General features: G+C 41.7%; 1 protein-coding gene across 1 annotated transcript; it reads right to left on the minus strand.

The window, feature by feature from the left end:
- Positions 1-9208: 9208 nt before the first annotated feature.
- Positions 9209-11436, minus strand: LOC308412718 (relaxin-3 receptor 1-like; the record flags this gene model as incomplete). The annotated part of the gene is made up of 3 exons (XM_080907257.1): positions 9209-10027; positions 10122-10565; positions 11242-11436. 3 exons carry the CDS (start codon positions 11434-11436, stop codon positions 9416-9418), a joined length of 1251 nt encoding a protein of 416 aa, XP_080763383.1. The 3' UTR covers positions 9209-9415.
- Positions 11437-16198: the final 4762 nt, after the last annotated feature.

Here is a 16198-nt window from a genome sequence, read left to right on the forward strand (position 1 = left end):
AATGGACCGGAGCCTCCTGCCTGAGGGGAGCAGGTCAAACAGACTGTGTCCAGGGTGAGAAGGGTCAGCTGAGATCCGGGCTGCCCGCCGCAGTGTCCTGGAGGTGTACAGGTCCTGCAAAGATGGGAGTCTGCAGCCAATCACCTTCTCAGCAGAGCACACAACACGCTGCAGTCTCTGTTTGACCCTGATAGTGGCTCCAGCGTACCACATGGTGATGGAGGAGGTGAGGATGGACTCGATGATTGCAGTGTAGAATTGCATCATCGTCCGTGTTGGCAGGTTGAATTTCTTCAGCTGCCTCAGGAAGTACATCCTCTGCTGGGCTTTCTTGATGACGGAGGTGATGGTGGGCTCCCACTTCAGGTCCTGGGTGATGGTGGTACCCAGGAAGCGGAATGAGTCCACAGAGGTGATGGGGGTGTCAGTCAGGATGATGGGGGGGAGTGGGGCTGTGTGCTTCCTGAAGTCCACAATAATCTCCACTGTCTTCTGGGCATTCAGCACCAGATTGTTGTGGCTGCACCAAGACACCAGACGTTCAACCTCCCTCCTGTAGGCAGACTCGTCCCCGTCCGAGATGAGCCCAATGACGGTGGTGTCATCTGCGAACTTGATTAGCTTGACAGACTGGTGGGTGGAGGTGCAGCAGTTGGTGTACAGGGAGAAGAGCAGAGGAGAAAGAACACAGCCCTGAGGGGAGCCGGTGCTGATGGTCCGGGAGTCCGAGACATTCTTTCCCAGCCTCACATGCTGCTTCCTGTCCGTCAGGAAGTCAGTGATCCACCGGCAGATGGGATCAGGCACATTCATCTGGGAAAGCTTGCCTCGGAGATGGTCTGGAAGGATGGTGTTGAAGGCAGAGCTGAAGTCCACAAACAGGATCCTGGCGTAGGTTCCTGGGGAGTCCAGATGCTGCAGGATGAAGTGTAGGGCCATGTTGATGGCGTCGTCTACAGACCTGTTGGCTCTATATGCAAACTGCAGGGGGTCCAGGAGGGGGGCCGTGAGGGTCTTGAGATGGGAGAGAACTAGGCGCTCAAATGACTTCATGACCACAGATGTCAGAGCCACGGGTCTGTAGTCATTTAGTCCAGTGATCCTAGGTTTCTTGGGGACAGGGATTATGGTAGAGGACTTGAAGCAGGCAGGCACATGACATGCCTGCAGTGAGGAGTTGAAGATGCCAGAAAACACTGGGGCCAGCTCGTTTGCACAGTGTCTGAGGGTGGCAGGAGACACACCGTCTGGGCCGGGAGCTTTCCGAGCATTCAGACTCCTAAACTGCTTCCTCACATCTGCTTCATGAATATGAAGAGTTGTGGTCGGAGGAGGTGGTGTGAAATCCTCTTTTGTGTGGGGTGAGGGGGCGGGTGTTGCAGGTGAACAGTTTGAAGGTGGTGATGGCTCTATGGAGGGGGGAGAGGTGGGGGAATGAGTGTCCAAAGTGTCTCTATTGTTGGGGCCGTTGGAGGTGTGAAGGCTGCCTGATGGCTCGTCAATCAAAACGGCAGTAAAAGTCGTTGAGGGTGTTGGCCAAGAGCAAGTCGTCAGTGGAGTGGGGGGTTTTAGGCTTGTAGTTGGTGATATTCCTAAAACCTTTCCACACAGAGGCCGAGTCATTCTCTGAGATCTGCTGCTGCATCTTCTCAGAGTGCTGATGTTTGGCAATGTCCACTTCTTTAGTGAACTTGTACTTGGCCTCTCTGTAGCAGTCCCTGTCTCCGCTTCTGAACGCCTTTCTCTTTCCCAGCCACAGCTTTTTGAGTTTAGGAGTAAACCAGGGTTTGTCATTGTTATAACTCACCCTGGTGCGTGATGGCACAATGCTGTCCTCACAGAAGTGGATATAGGAGGAGACAGTGTCCGTAAACTCGTCCAAGCTGTTAGAAGCAGCCTTCAATGTGTCCCAGTCTGTGGTCTCTAAACACGTGCGAAGCTCCTCCACAGCCTCGTTGCTCCACAGTTTTTTAGTCCTCACGACAGGTTTGGAGAGTTTCAGCCTCTGTCTGTACGCGGGGATTAGGTGGATCATGACGTGGTCAGAAAGTCCGAGTGAAGCGCGCGGCACCGCGCGATAGGCCCCGCTGATCGTGCTGTAACAGTGGTCCAATGTCCTCTCCTCTCTGGTCGGGCATTTAATATACTGCTTGTATTTCGGAAGCTCATGGCTCAGATTGGCTTTGTTAAAGTCCCCAAGAGCAATGATGAGAGAGATTAGACACACCTAATGCCTTTACTGTCTACCTCTATTTAAATGTGTTTTAATCATGTCTACTCGAGAGATGTCCACATGACCTCTTTTTACCTTCAGAACTGCCTGTGGCTTAGATTCAACAAGGTATAGTAAACTCACTCATGTTTAAGAGACCAGTGCAACAGGCAACATTTCTCCAATTTTTCATTGTCCAATTTAGTGAGCATGTGTAACCTGTGTCATGAAATCAATATCCTTTTTTGCTGTGAAAGTGAAATTTAATTTTTATAGTTCAAAGGGCAAAAAAATACATTAAAAAAGCTTTTTAACCAAAGCAAACGAGAAGCATTCAAAAAGGTCCAGGATTCCACTTAAAAATCAAAACGTTGAAACCATGAAGGGACTGAATTTAATCACACGTTTTTTAGTTTGTCAGGAACTTCACTGGTTTGCATAGGAATATTCTGAGAGGCAGTAATACAATCCAATAAAACTTAAATTTACCCAAATCCACCTTGTAGCCACACCTTGCTTGACAGTTTGGTTTCACTCAAGTTGAAGTGGTCTAATGTTCAATAAAACCTGCGTTTCTAAACCAGGAATAACAGATCTTGCTTAGATGAGCTCAGCTAGGTGGAGTCTGATTTATGGATTCCCAGAACTTCATGATGATACCTCTTTTCGAAGGTGTGTTAGACCTGACAGAAGGGACACAGGAAGTTATCTTCAAAACAGGAAAAAACTTGTGAAGAGTTTCCTTGGTGTTTGGTAGGAAGTGGAAAGTTGTTTTTTTTTCAGCAGCAGCTTTTCATCCTCTTGATTTCAGCGACAGGGATGCTGGTCAGAGAATCGGAGCCCTGATGTGACGATTTGTACCCAGGGCAAAGGCAGCAAAATACCACATTAAAAATGTTGATATAATGAAGTCTGAAGAACACTTTTCCATTGTAATTCAAAGTGCTTCATTTAGAAGAGAGCAGGCACACCATCAGGGGTGGTAGCTTCATGCTGTGAGGAAGCATTTCACTGGTAGTTACTGGGAAAGTGCTTTTAAGGAAAGTGAGAGCAACCAATAATGACAGCAAAAGTCAGAAAACCCTGCTACAGACTTTCAAAAATATATATACAGTCAGGGAGTTCATGCTCTCTTGTGCTTGTCACACAAAAGCAGGCGAGCAAATCGTGGAACCAGAGTCTGCAGCTGCTTTAGAGAAGCTCCACGTTCAGTATAACCGAGCTCAGGTGAGTCTCAGAGGAAGAACGGAGAAGCTGTAACCATTGTTACTGAGAATGACATCAAGAAAGACAGAAACTAAATGTGATTGAGACACTGGAAATTCTTTAAAGCCTGAAGTACCGCTGACTTTGAGCAGGATGTGCTTAGACAGGTTTCACTACTGCAAATATGTTATTTCATCAGAGCCTCAACAGTCACGAGTTTATCAGAAGCTTTATCTGTTGACAAAGCCTGATAACGTACCGTCATGCGTCATAAAGCTTCCTTTTATCCATTTTCAGGCCCAGCTTCCCTCTTTCTGCATCATGGCATCCTCTCCGATGAAGAAATTAATCAACTTTTTCTCAGTTGGAGGCATTTATCCATGAATTCACAAAAACATTTATCTTATGCCAAACTGAAAAAGGATAGGGAATTTTATAAGGCACTAAATTGATGTTTCAGTCCATCAGTGGAGATTTTTTTTTTTGTTCTGTGTCCTGATTGAAGTTGCAGTTGGCACCAATTAAAGGCTTGATGACCCTTTTATCCTCACATTGGATTTATTTGATGTCATTATTTCATAAACAATTTCAGACACTTGTGTGGGAGACAGAGGAAAAGGACTTTGTTGAAAACCATTTTAGGAAGTCGCCTTTTAATTATAAAATAATTGAGTCACGTCTCTCACTGCTGCATTCGGATTCGTTATTACGGCTCCTGGAGGATCACTCCCCTGAGAGGGCTGTTCTTGTTTTTTCCTGCTTACGCTGGAACACAGTGTTCCTCGCATAATATCAAAGATAACTGCAAATTTAATTTACCGTCATGGCCCATAAAGCGGCACATTGGTGGAGATAACTATGGTCTTAAAAGTGCTATTACAGATGATGCTTTCGCAGACAGAGAATAACACTGAAGATTAGATTGCTAAATAATCAGTGCAAACATAATCCCGAGCTGTTTGTGAAGTTTTGCCTGTGTGCACCACTGCAGTGGGGTTTACATCAAACAATCAAGATGTGATTGAAGTGCAGACTTTCATCTTTAATTCAAGGAGCTTAACACAAATTTGGAATTGAATGTTCAGGAATTACAGACATTTTTATTTGCAGTTCTCCATTTTCAGAGGCTTAGCATTAACTAGATAAACTAAGATAATTTTAAACGTAAGGATTGTTTTTAATACTTAGATGAAAAATAATTTGCAGTCAATGACTTTCTGAAATTTAAAATCCATGGAAGTCACCAAATGCTCTGTTTCCTCCCTTGAGATTCTCTGCCTGCCAGACTTTCAGTTTGCTTGTTTGTGAGTCTCTCTCTGCCTCTTCAGGAACTGAAAACGTCACTCTGTTGGACTGAGATCTCGGCTTGGCCATTGAGAAATATCCCATTGCTTTGAGAAACTCTTTGATTGCTTTTGCAGTTTGTTTTTGGTCATTATACTTTTGCACGGTGAAGCTCTGTCTGATCAGCTGACCAGTGCATTTCTCCTTTTTCAGGATGAACCACACTGTTGATTTGGTCACTCAAAAAGTTTCTGCTGTTTGTCTGAAAATGTTATTGGGGTTTTTCAACCTAATGATGAACTTCACTTGCACTGTCATCTCTTTGGTCCTCACATTTAGAATTACAGTGAAAAACTATACAAATTCTTTGTCATGGCTTCACCGGGTCATGAAACTGCTCATCAGCCAATTCTCCAACTGTTTTTAAGCCTCTGAAAATGGAGAGCTCTGTATAAAAATAACTGTAATTTCTAAAATGTTAACGCAATTTTCTTTGTAAAACTCCTTGAGTTAAATTTGAAAGGTTATATATTCATTTGTCGGATTTAAAATCAGGTGATTGTGGTGATGTACAGATGTGTCTTTGTCCAGCAAACTGTAACAAATTAAAAACGTACTTCTTCTTTTTTTTTACAGTGAGGCTGATCAGAATTTAGTGAAATCAGTTTCAAAAAAATCTGCACGAGTTAAATAAACAGATGGTGAATTGACATGAAAAAGAGAAAAACATGTAAACCAACCATGTTTGTGGCCTTCTGTTGGGCAGTTAGTCACCATTTCTTTTGAGAATCATTCCTGGATACGAATAAAATGTTCTAGTTGAAGGATTTTGAAGGTCATGTAGATATAATGTATCAGATAACGTTATTAATTAAGAATTTTTACAGGTAAACAAGCTCCACAACTGATACTTAAGAAATGTTTCCACTTAATGGTGTTTCAAAAGCTTTCAGTGATGAAATCTCTCCATGATGAGGACCATGATTAGAAGCTGGACTTTCAAACATGGTGATACCTGTGACATGAGGTTGAAAGCTCTAGAAGGCCACTGCGTGTCCCCTGAGGTTGACTGTGTGAGATATACGGTACTGTGCAAAAGTCTTGGGCCACCCATGAGAAGTATGTGCAGCAATTTATTTGAATATACGCAAACATGCCTGGAAATACAGTTTATAAGGCAAAAACAGAGTTTGCACAGTTCTAATGTTCCGGGATCTGGGGAAGCCAATCCATTACTGATGTTGCACTTTTGTGTGTGTGTTTTGAAGCTGTTGCCAGTCATAGCTTTCCAGATGGTATTACAAGACTGATGAAAATCTGAGGAGGCTTTTCTGCATTCATAATTACATTAATTTTGACAAGATCTCCATCAGATGAGTCTCTCCAGTGCTGTGTCAGGTCTTTGCTGGATTTCCCCCCCCTATTTGTTAAGGAGGTGACTTTCAGATACTGATCATCTGCTGTAGATGAAGTCTATCTTCAAGTTCTTCTTTTGTCCTCGTCTTGTCCAATTTCCTCCAATGTTTTAAGGATACGGTGCACACCATGGTGCCATGGTCTTTGGGAGTCACCTTGTTGGCGCAAAAATATTATTTTATGCCTGTCAGAGAAAAGAAATGGGAACAGCTTTGAAAGCTCTTCGGAAAGTTTGGAGAATTATTACTCAAGACCACTTTAAAGAATTAAGTAAGTCTGGAAGTACAAAGAAATCAGGTGGCTCAAGACTTTTACACTGTACTGCACTTGACCTTGAAACTGGAGCGTTCAGCAGGATCAGATTCTTCATCATGATGATGATAAAAAGTTGATGAACACATTTTCAGGTTAAGTTAACATCAGCTTTAGATTTCTGAAAAATTGATGGTGAAATCTGTTTCCCATGCAACACATATAAATCTATGATTAATATTTGTCCTTACGTTTGCATTTTTAAGCATTATGGTTCCTCTGAGCTCAAACTGTGTCTCTGTGATTTCAAACAACCACTGAATCCAGCTATGGAGTCCATTATTTTCTACTTTTCACATTATTCTTTTGACATTATCTAAATCCTCTTTTTTTTTAAGCATGCTGCTCGCTTCATATCTGATGGTGTTACGATCCTTGTAGCTTTCTTCTGCAGCACATAAGCTGTGTTAATGTTTGTGTCCACCTGGGAAATAAACTTGTCACTTGTTATAAATCAGTAATCCAAGAAGGCCATATGTGGACACTTACGGATGACACTTCCTCGAGTGGTTTTCATCAGCAGGACTGTGAAATTCCTCTCCGTACAGCACTTGAAGATGAATAGCCGAGCACGCGTGCTTTGTACCCTGTTGTTTTAGATGTTTTTCTGTGAACTGGCTCTGAAATAGAAAGTCCCACCAGGGTCTGAGTGGATGAACTGTAGCTGCTGTGGCTGTTGTTTTGCTCTCGGTGAGTTGTGAAGTGAGTTCTTCTAAAGGAGCCTTTCAAATAACAGAAGACTTTTTTGTGCTTAATAACAGTGCATAGTCTGAGTAAGGATCTCGAGTAGATAGCACTTGTGATTGTTGCTGTTCTCAGCTGGAAGATGCAGGCTCCCTTGGTGACCCGACAGCAACATCATAGCTCACAGAGAGCCTGCTGAATGAATCAGGCAAGTAATTATTGATGTAAGAAGCAGGGCTGGGAAATAATTACAACCACAGTGGCGCACAATGAAAACGGTGTGGTGGAGCTCATGTGTATGTGTGTGTGTGTGGTATTTGTATGTCAGGAACTGTCTGCGAGTGGCTGAAGATAGTTTTCCGTTCAAAATTTAAAGGTTGCTAAAGGGCAAAAACGTGCAAGAGCCTTTGTGTGGCTGACTCGTTTACCTTGTCTTCGTGATGCCGCAGGAGAGATTAACTTTCCCGAGATGTCACCAAACTCTTGTTCTCCTGTTTTATTTAATGTCACAGCACACACGTGTATTCACAAAACAATTCACAGCAGGACAGGAAATCAGACACAGAGGCGAGCATCAAACATTGAATGTGAATGCCAAAATGTCCTGGAGACGAGTTTCTCCGGCAGATTCCTGCGCGGTGGATTAATTAGCAGCAATAACACAAGAAAATATTTCACACGTTAATCCTGATGAAACTGTAACAAGTCCTCATAATGGTCTCTGTGGGGAATTAAGACGCAAATTACAAACAAATCATTTTGCAGATCATCTATTCAAACATCAAACAGCAGTGAAAAAGAAACAGGCCACAGGCTGATTGAACAGTTTAACAATGGACATAACGCCCAAAGTCTCTTGTAGTATTTTTGCAAATAGTTTTTTTCACAGAAGTGCATAACAAAAATAAAACATACACACGGGTGCTGCATTAGAGGAAAGACATGAGCCCTTCACTCCTGCAGTAAAAGGAACTGGTTGGCTCTGTGATGCTATGGGGGGCAATTTGGCCCACTGCTCCCACTTGCAGCCAGTAAGGATTATACACCTTTATTCTTTTGTTAAACAAGGTTATGCTATCTTCAAGGTTGACAGGGCCCCACCAAAATTGCAGATGAATATGAAAATGATGTGAGTCATGCACTGTGAATTTTCCAGTCACTAGATTTCAACCAAAGCTCTCAGAGAAGCAAGCCTAACTACTCTGTAACCTTGAAGCACCTCTGGACACACTTCGGGGGGAGTTATTAGAAAGCACAGGCTAAATTAATTAATTCATCACCCCATAAGACCTGTTGCACTTGTTGTGTAATTTGGCATACCTCAGCCTTCCCTCGCTGCTTTCCTTTCTTAAGAATATCTTATTTGCTTCAGCTGAAGAAATGGGAACACATGATGTGTTTTTGCAACAGGATGCTAGTAACAAAGTGCTAAAGATACAATTTAAACTAGTTCTTTGCTAATTGTCTGTTAGGTGTAGACACAACATTGATTTATTCCTTGAGTTAGATGTGTTTTAAACTCGAGTGATTCACAGGTCAGTGTTAAGTGGCTTAAAGAAAACAAAAAAACACTCCTCTGAAAATGGTCAGGTTCAAGGACTCAAGCAGACAACTCCAAAGAAAGATTATGAAATAATTTTTAAAGCCTAAGTTAATTAACTCAAATTTGAATGGTTACCAGTGCACAGGAACTACATATATAGAATTACCAGTATGAAACCTATTTAAAATGGTTAAAAGGCTTACTAACTTTGGCTCATAAAAGTTTTAAAGACCTTTTTTCCCGTAAAAATGATACTTCTACAATCTTTGCTGTTGCAGAATTTGCTGCAAGATTTGCTTAACAAGTCTCTGTTTGAGTCAGATTTTAGACTGATTTATTAGTTGGTACTCATGATTATGTTCCAGAGACTTTGAGAATCAATGACAAAGCTCCTGCTTGAACAGAGTGGCCTTATGCCTTACTTAAACACTTTATTTCTTCTTTTAATATGTCACGCATGACACCAAAGAAATATGGCATACAGAGTTGAATTACAAAGCAAACATTCAACATTTGGCAGAATATTCGTAGTGGCTTTCTTGCTAACATTTAGATGATGTGCGTTCTATTTATGAGGCTACAATCAGCGGCCATTTAGCCTAGCTTAGCACAAAGACTGGGGAGAGATGGAAACAGCTAGACTGGTTTAGCACAGAAAGTGACCAAATTCAACTTCCAGCACCCCTGAAGCACACACAATCAAAATACATTTAACTGTGTTTGCAAAAATGTCAGGCTATTCTCTTGCTCTGAATAAATCACATATTAATGTCTTTATGTATCATAACCATGCTGGGCGGTGCTTCCTCCACTCTCCTTCCCCTCAGGGACAGAGAGAAAACATGCTGCACTGCATGAGAAATTCTCAGGAGAAGCTCCTTTAGGCCAGTTCTGTACTCTTTTCTGATCAGGCAGTAAAGCACTGGGTTCAGACAGCTGTTAGCATGAGCCAGGCACACAGTCAGGGGGAACGCATAGGCCTGGGTGTTGTAGAAGGCTTTGCTGAAGGGCACCAAGTCAAATTTGATCAGCACCCCCCACAAGGTGAGGGCCTGGTTGGGCAGCCAGCAGATGAAAAAGGAGAGAACTACGATAGTGACGGAGCGGGTCACTTTGGATCGGCGGCGGTGGCGGCCTCTCTCACACTCAGATTTCTCGGTGGCACTCCCGGTTACCATGCTGCACACAATGCGCCGGCTCAGGATAAACCTCAGCAGGAGGAGGTAGCACACAGAGATGATAATAAGGGGAACCACAAAACCCAGAAGGACCTTCTGTGTTTGATAGAGTCCCAGCAGGACTTGGGGGTCCCAGTGACCGGAGTCGGAGTCAGAGAAGCGAACCAAGCAGAGCTCGTCATCTGCAGAAACCTGGAAACATAAATAGGGAGATCAGAGGATCCTTATCCAAAACACAGAGCATGCACTGTAGGCAGACTAGTTGTTGAGTACTGATTCAACAAACCTGGACAGTGGTGGAGTAGAAAGCATGAGGCAGTGTGGCCACCAGAGACACCACCCAAATGGCTGAGCTGGCCCACTTGGCCCGAGCGGTGGCGCTCCTTGGGCTCTCCATCTTCAGAGCAGTAACCAGGGAGCGGTAGCGTGTCACGCTCATGGCGGTGAGAAAGAAGACACTGGCGTACATGTTCATGGTGGTGACCGAGCTCACGATCTTGCACATGACCTGCCCAAAGGGCCAGCGGAAGTCCAGCAGCGTGTCCACGGCCCAGAAGGGCAAGGTGAGGACGAACTGGAGGTCTGTGAGAGCCAAGCTCATCACAAAGCAGTCAATGGAGGAGTGGTGGTATCCACGGCGACGGGAGTGAAGCAAGAAGAGTGCCAGGAGGTTACCCACGAGCCCCAGAACACATACAACCAGATAAACCAGGGCAATGACAACTCGTACCTGTCACACACACACACACACACACACACACACACATACATGTTTTGTGCTTGAAGGGTGTTTTCAGTAAACATAACTGAAAACAAAAATCTGAGACTTTTCCAACCTGATAATTTAAAGCTTCTGGGAGTAAAAAACGTGGAAGTGTATTCAACCTGCATTCTTTCTAATGTTCTAATGCCTGGTCTATGGGGGGAAAGTCACACCCTCGGCAAAGCTTTTCTATTGAGTCTATTTTTTGTCTCAAATGCTAGTTTTAAGATCACTATATGCAAATAATATTTATTTTATAATTATTTCAAGTCCAAAAAGATGACAAAGCAGATTATTCTTTAGGGTGGGTGTCCTTTCAAAAAGCTCAGATGACACTTTGTGAAAACATTGAGCTCCAGACTTACCAAACCAATGAGTGGCATGGTGGCAGTGTCATCTTTTATATACAGGTTATGCTACAGAGTGCTGCAATAATAAATGGTAAGATATTTTAAGCTGAAACATATTCTGAAGATGTGGGACTTGTTTAAAAAAATGGTATAACCTTTAATGTCAGAATAAAGAAACAACATTATCTCCAAGATTCATGCACAATTACCGTTTCATTTTTTATTAATCTGATCCAACTGGACTTGTAGAAAAAAAACAAAAAACAAACAAACAAGAAGGTAAGCAAACCTACTGCCAGATTGGCGCTGTCTCCGTGCAGATCCAACGAGGACTCCTGAGAGAGTATGTGAAGCCAGCAGTTTAATGAGAGGTTAAAAGAGGAGGCTGCACCCGTAGGGCTGACCAGTTCGGAGATTTTGCGCTCATCCTCTTCCCCTCCGCACAGCCCTGTCAGAGCTCCAGAGGAGCTGCTGTTGTCGACCTGCATGACTCGGCTGCAGGCGGGGAAGGGAAAAGAGGGCGAGCTACTTCGCAAAACTATCCACTTCTTCCACCGGGATAACTTCGAGATCGCAGGTGCGCAGGTGCGGCTTCAAAAATCCCCATCTCTTTCTCCTCATGCATTCAGTATTAAAAGAGATCAGAGCTCCAAAATGCGCGTTTCTTCTTCTTCTTCTTTTGCTTGAATCTTTTGTTTGTTTGTGGTTTCCAGTCGGAAATGTCTGAGATATTGAAAAAACAAAAGAAAGAACTGATTAATCCGCATCCACCTACTTTGGCGCGTTCAGGTCGAAGTCTGACATGAAGCAGTTGCCTCTTCTGTCAGCATCCTCGCACTGGAGGCTTTTATACTCGCCCAGCTTCTCGTTTCACCGCATGATGGCGCTCTGTCGGTGCACACACGGACTCCCCAGTGTTGATATATTATTGTCGTTATTAAAGCAGATGCCCCACTAACCAAGTTTCAGATGTCAGTACTCTTGGCTGAGCTTCATTCATATACCCCCGCACCCACCCTTTTTTGATGTAATCCAGATTTAACTTTAATTTTTAAAGATAAATTGATCATATTTTTATAGATTTTCTTGCCTTCAAGGGTTTTTCAGTGTTCATTTCAACATTAGAAAATCAGAAAGCTTTCAGTCTTTTTGATGCTGTTAGTGGAAGAGCTGTGTGCGTGCATGTGTGTGTGTGTGCACTTGCGATTTGCATGTCTTATAGGTCACTGTTGGTATTCGCACAGTGTGTCGCTGGGATCTAAACTGAGTGCGTTTGAAAAGACATAGTGCAGCAAACATTTTCTCCAGCACCTTCATATTAAAACAGTCTGTAACTTTAAAAAGAAGAGATCTCAACATCTTAACCTCAACCAGTTTGCTCCAAGTGGTATTAAATAATTGATCCTTGTTCCTAAAACCTAGTAAAAGGGGGCAAATATAAGAGCAACTGGGACATTTGGAAGAAAGTGTATCCTTTCCTTTTGGTTTCTTTTCCTGTTTTCACAAGCAGTTAATCACAAATTCAGATGTTAATAAATCATATTTTGTACACAGTGCTGACATGGAAAGAAATGCAGATGTGGTTGAAGTCTGACCCACCAAATCTCCCTCGTGAAGCCGCTTGTTGTCATTCTGCTGAGGCTTTCGAAGATGCTTAAAAATTCAGCTTTCATTTAAAAATAAATGGATGGGGAGATTCTGACTCTGTTGGGCTTTTGTGTTTTCGACTATAGTCCAAATAAGTGCAAGTAAAGCTGAGGCAAACTTTGGTTTGTGTGTGTAGGGATCAGAGATGGGCAGACTGTAATCTGATTACTTTTTTCAAGTAACGAGTAAAGTAAGGGATTACTATTGCAAAAACGGTAATTAGATTACTGTTACTTTCCTGTAGGAATGCTGCGTTACTGCGTTACTAAAACCGTGATTTTTTTGCAAGAATGTCTCATGACAGTGACGTAAGTGAGTGTGACGTTCATGACAACAGCTGTGTGCAGATCAACAGTGGATCATATATCGATTGTGGGAGAGAGTATGAGTGTGCAGCGTTTAAAGCGTGGAAGCACTGACCTTATTTTGAGTTTGATTCCATAAAAAGTGACAAAAACATTGGTGTCTGTTGTGTGTGGGAAGAAAACTTCTTTTTACAGCGAAAAAAACCCCCCTAAACAAGCACCGAGTGTGCTACCATGTAATGGGAAATTCACAGAGAAGCTGCCGTATCCTTCCACTGACCGCTGCGGCACACCTGCACCAGAGCACACCTCCGTCTACCCTACTCCTGCTTTACAGGTGAAAATAGAGCAAAAGGACCGCTGAGTCTTTGATGTTATTTATTTTCTGCTGTGTTTTACTTGCATCTATTTGAAAGAGTGAGTGTAAACACACACAAAAAAATAATTATGTGCTGGAATGTGCAGAAAATAGGTTTAAATATTAAACAAATTTCTTCCAGTCAGAGAATGTTGCATATAATTTAATTTTTGCTTGATGCATAAAGTTAAAAGATTAAAACTAATAAAACAAGTTAAAAAAAAGAGACTTTTCCATTTGATTACATTTTGTATGATGGATTATGCAGAAAAAGTAGAATTGGGCTGAACGATCTATCGCTTTATCACCTATTCAGGTTGTAAATCGTGTTTTTTAAAAGTAACTAAGTAATTAATTACTTTTGAAAATAAGTAATCAGTAAAGTAACGGGATTACTTTTTGGGGGAAGTAATCAGTAATTAGTTACTGATTACTTTTTTCAAGTAACTTGACCAACACTGGTAGGGATAATGTGTAAGGGTGAATATTTCTGTCTGATGAAGGTGAAAATACTTTACACTGACTGTATTACAATGTAAATTTGTGCCCAGACACGGTTATAAAAATGAGCTCTTCTTTAGTAATACATGCAGTTATTCAAATACAAATTCTTGGCCTGATCGAGGGCGTTTCGTCAATGTCATTCTTTGGTGGAGAAGATGATTTGAATTCACGCTCTAAATGCCGTCCTCAGAGCTGCTGCAATGCAAAGAATATGATGGCAGTGGAAGAAATGCTAATAAATTTAAATTAAATTTAGTTCAAAGGAGAGAAAAATCAAATATATATTAAATGCCCCAAGAATTTAGCCGGTTAATGTTTAAACAGTAAATGTATGTAAGGTTGTGCAGAGATAAGAATTAAAGAAAAGACACTGAACAAACTCACTGAAAAGGGTGAAGGAGCTCAGGCTGCTGAGCAAAATCAGCCTCATCTGCTTTCATGTTTGTCATTAAGTCAGAATTATGTGCTCATGTTTGTGAGTGCAGGTTAATTATTCTGCAGCTATGCTCAGATGTTCATGAAGCCCCATCCGGACAGCCTAACCTTCTAAAATTATCTGAGCAATCTTCTCCTCCTGCAACCTCTTTTCTCCCTCGGGTAGCAGCACCTCTGCTCAGCTCTGAGATCCTGATTGAATTTCCACCTACATCTTTAACTCTTTATCATTACAACACACTGCCTAACCTGCCTCATCAATTATTCATTTCCGACTCCTAGCCGCTGTGTGCGTATAGTGAGCCCGTAGTTTTGAGCTTGGTTTGCAGAAATATTTATTTATTTATTTTGGTTATTCCACATTCTCTGCTCAGCGAGAGCTCTCAGGGAGAAAGGCTCGATGCACGGCTGCCAGGAGCCACATTTCCACAGCGCAGCTCCACCGACAAAGACAAAAAAATATATCAACTGTGTAAAAATATAAACCAAAAAGAAGTATTCAAATTAGAGTTGAAAGCAGATTTGAATGCACAGCTGTGCTTTGACGGAAATGCCAACAGTGTTTCTTTTAAAAGTATTGTGTAAGTATATGAGGCAGAAAACTGCAGCTGAGTGTGATGGGCATCAATTTTGCAGATATTTGATTGAAAGTATAAAGTGCTGTGGAGAAATTATAGTGATATTATATATGTTTTTTGTATATGTTCTTTTTTTAAATGGAAGTTTATGGATATATTGCTAAACTGTAATTGGTAAAATTCAATGACTGGTTAAAAAATATGGAAAAAAAACATCCATAAAAATGAATACGGAAAAATAATTTATTGTAAAATGGTACATTGTACTATTTTTCATTGATGCTTTTTGGGGGGGGGTTGTTTTTCTGCTTCAAAATTGCATTTATTGTATAATTAATTACAAATTTGTCAAGATGTTTCATGCTCACCTACAGAGACAGATTTCATAGTTAAGAACAAAAAACAAAAAAAAAACCTTCTGATAGAGGTACTGCACTATGGCCCAGGCTATAAAACAGCTCATCCCCCACACAGTACTGAACAATGCTGTGTAAGTACTACAGTACAATGGGGTAGATCAGGTAGCCAAGGTATCCCACCTCAAGTTGCTCTCAGATCCTTCTGTTAGAAACTTTTACATCAACAACACTTACAGAGTCCTCTGTGCCTTCTTTATGTGAACATAATCCATAACATACTCATCATTTAAAAATAATCACAGTTCAATTTGTTTCTCTTTTCCTTTCCAACAGCCAGTTGTTACTCCTGACTTAAAATCTACTACTATTGTATTTTCAGATTAAATTGTTCCAGGTTTGCAGCTGTAGAACATTTAAGCTGCTTATCTCATTTCATCTCACCAGAAAAAGGCACTTAACGTCGATCTGTAAACAGTCTTTAGTTACATTTCCACAATTACAGTAAGCGATATTTTTCTTTCTCAAAAATAATGATATGAAACTGAAACCCACCTTCCTCTGGTGTTTTGACAGCTGGCTGTGAACCTGAAGCTTTTATTTGCTCATTGAGTCATATTTGTCATTTTTGTTTTCAAAATATTGTCTCATTATTTTTGCAAATCGGTTTTCCTCGACACAGGACACATGGTATCGCTGGAGGAAGGAAACAAAACAACAACAAAACTTTCAGACGGGTCCAAAATTCACTGGAGAAAATGTGAATTCACACCCGGCTGATCCTGCCAGTAGCAACCTGTCTCAAAGATTTAACTGTCTAAGCCTCAGCACACACACACACACACACACACACACACACACACACACACACACACACACACACACACACACACACACACACACACACACACACACACACACAGTGAAAAATGCAAATGCATCATTAAATTACTGCGCAGAGCTCCTACTGAATGCACCACAGATCATGGTATATATTCAAAGAAAATAATAAATCACAGTAGTGAGCGTGCATGTGTATTTAATGTGTTTGTATTTAACAGGCATCA

Source organism: Rhamphochromis sp. 'chilingali' (assembly GCF_963969265.1).
Source record: "Rhamphochromis sp. 'chilingali' genome assembly, chromosome: 16".
NCBI lineage: Eukaryota > Metazoa > Chordata > Actinopteri > Cichliformes > Cichlidae > Rhamphochromis > Rhamphochromis sp. 'chilingali'.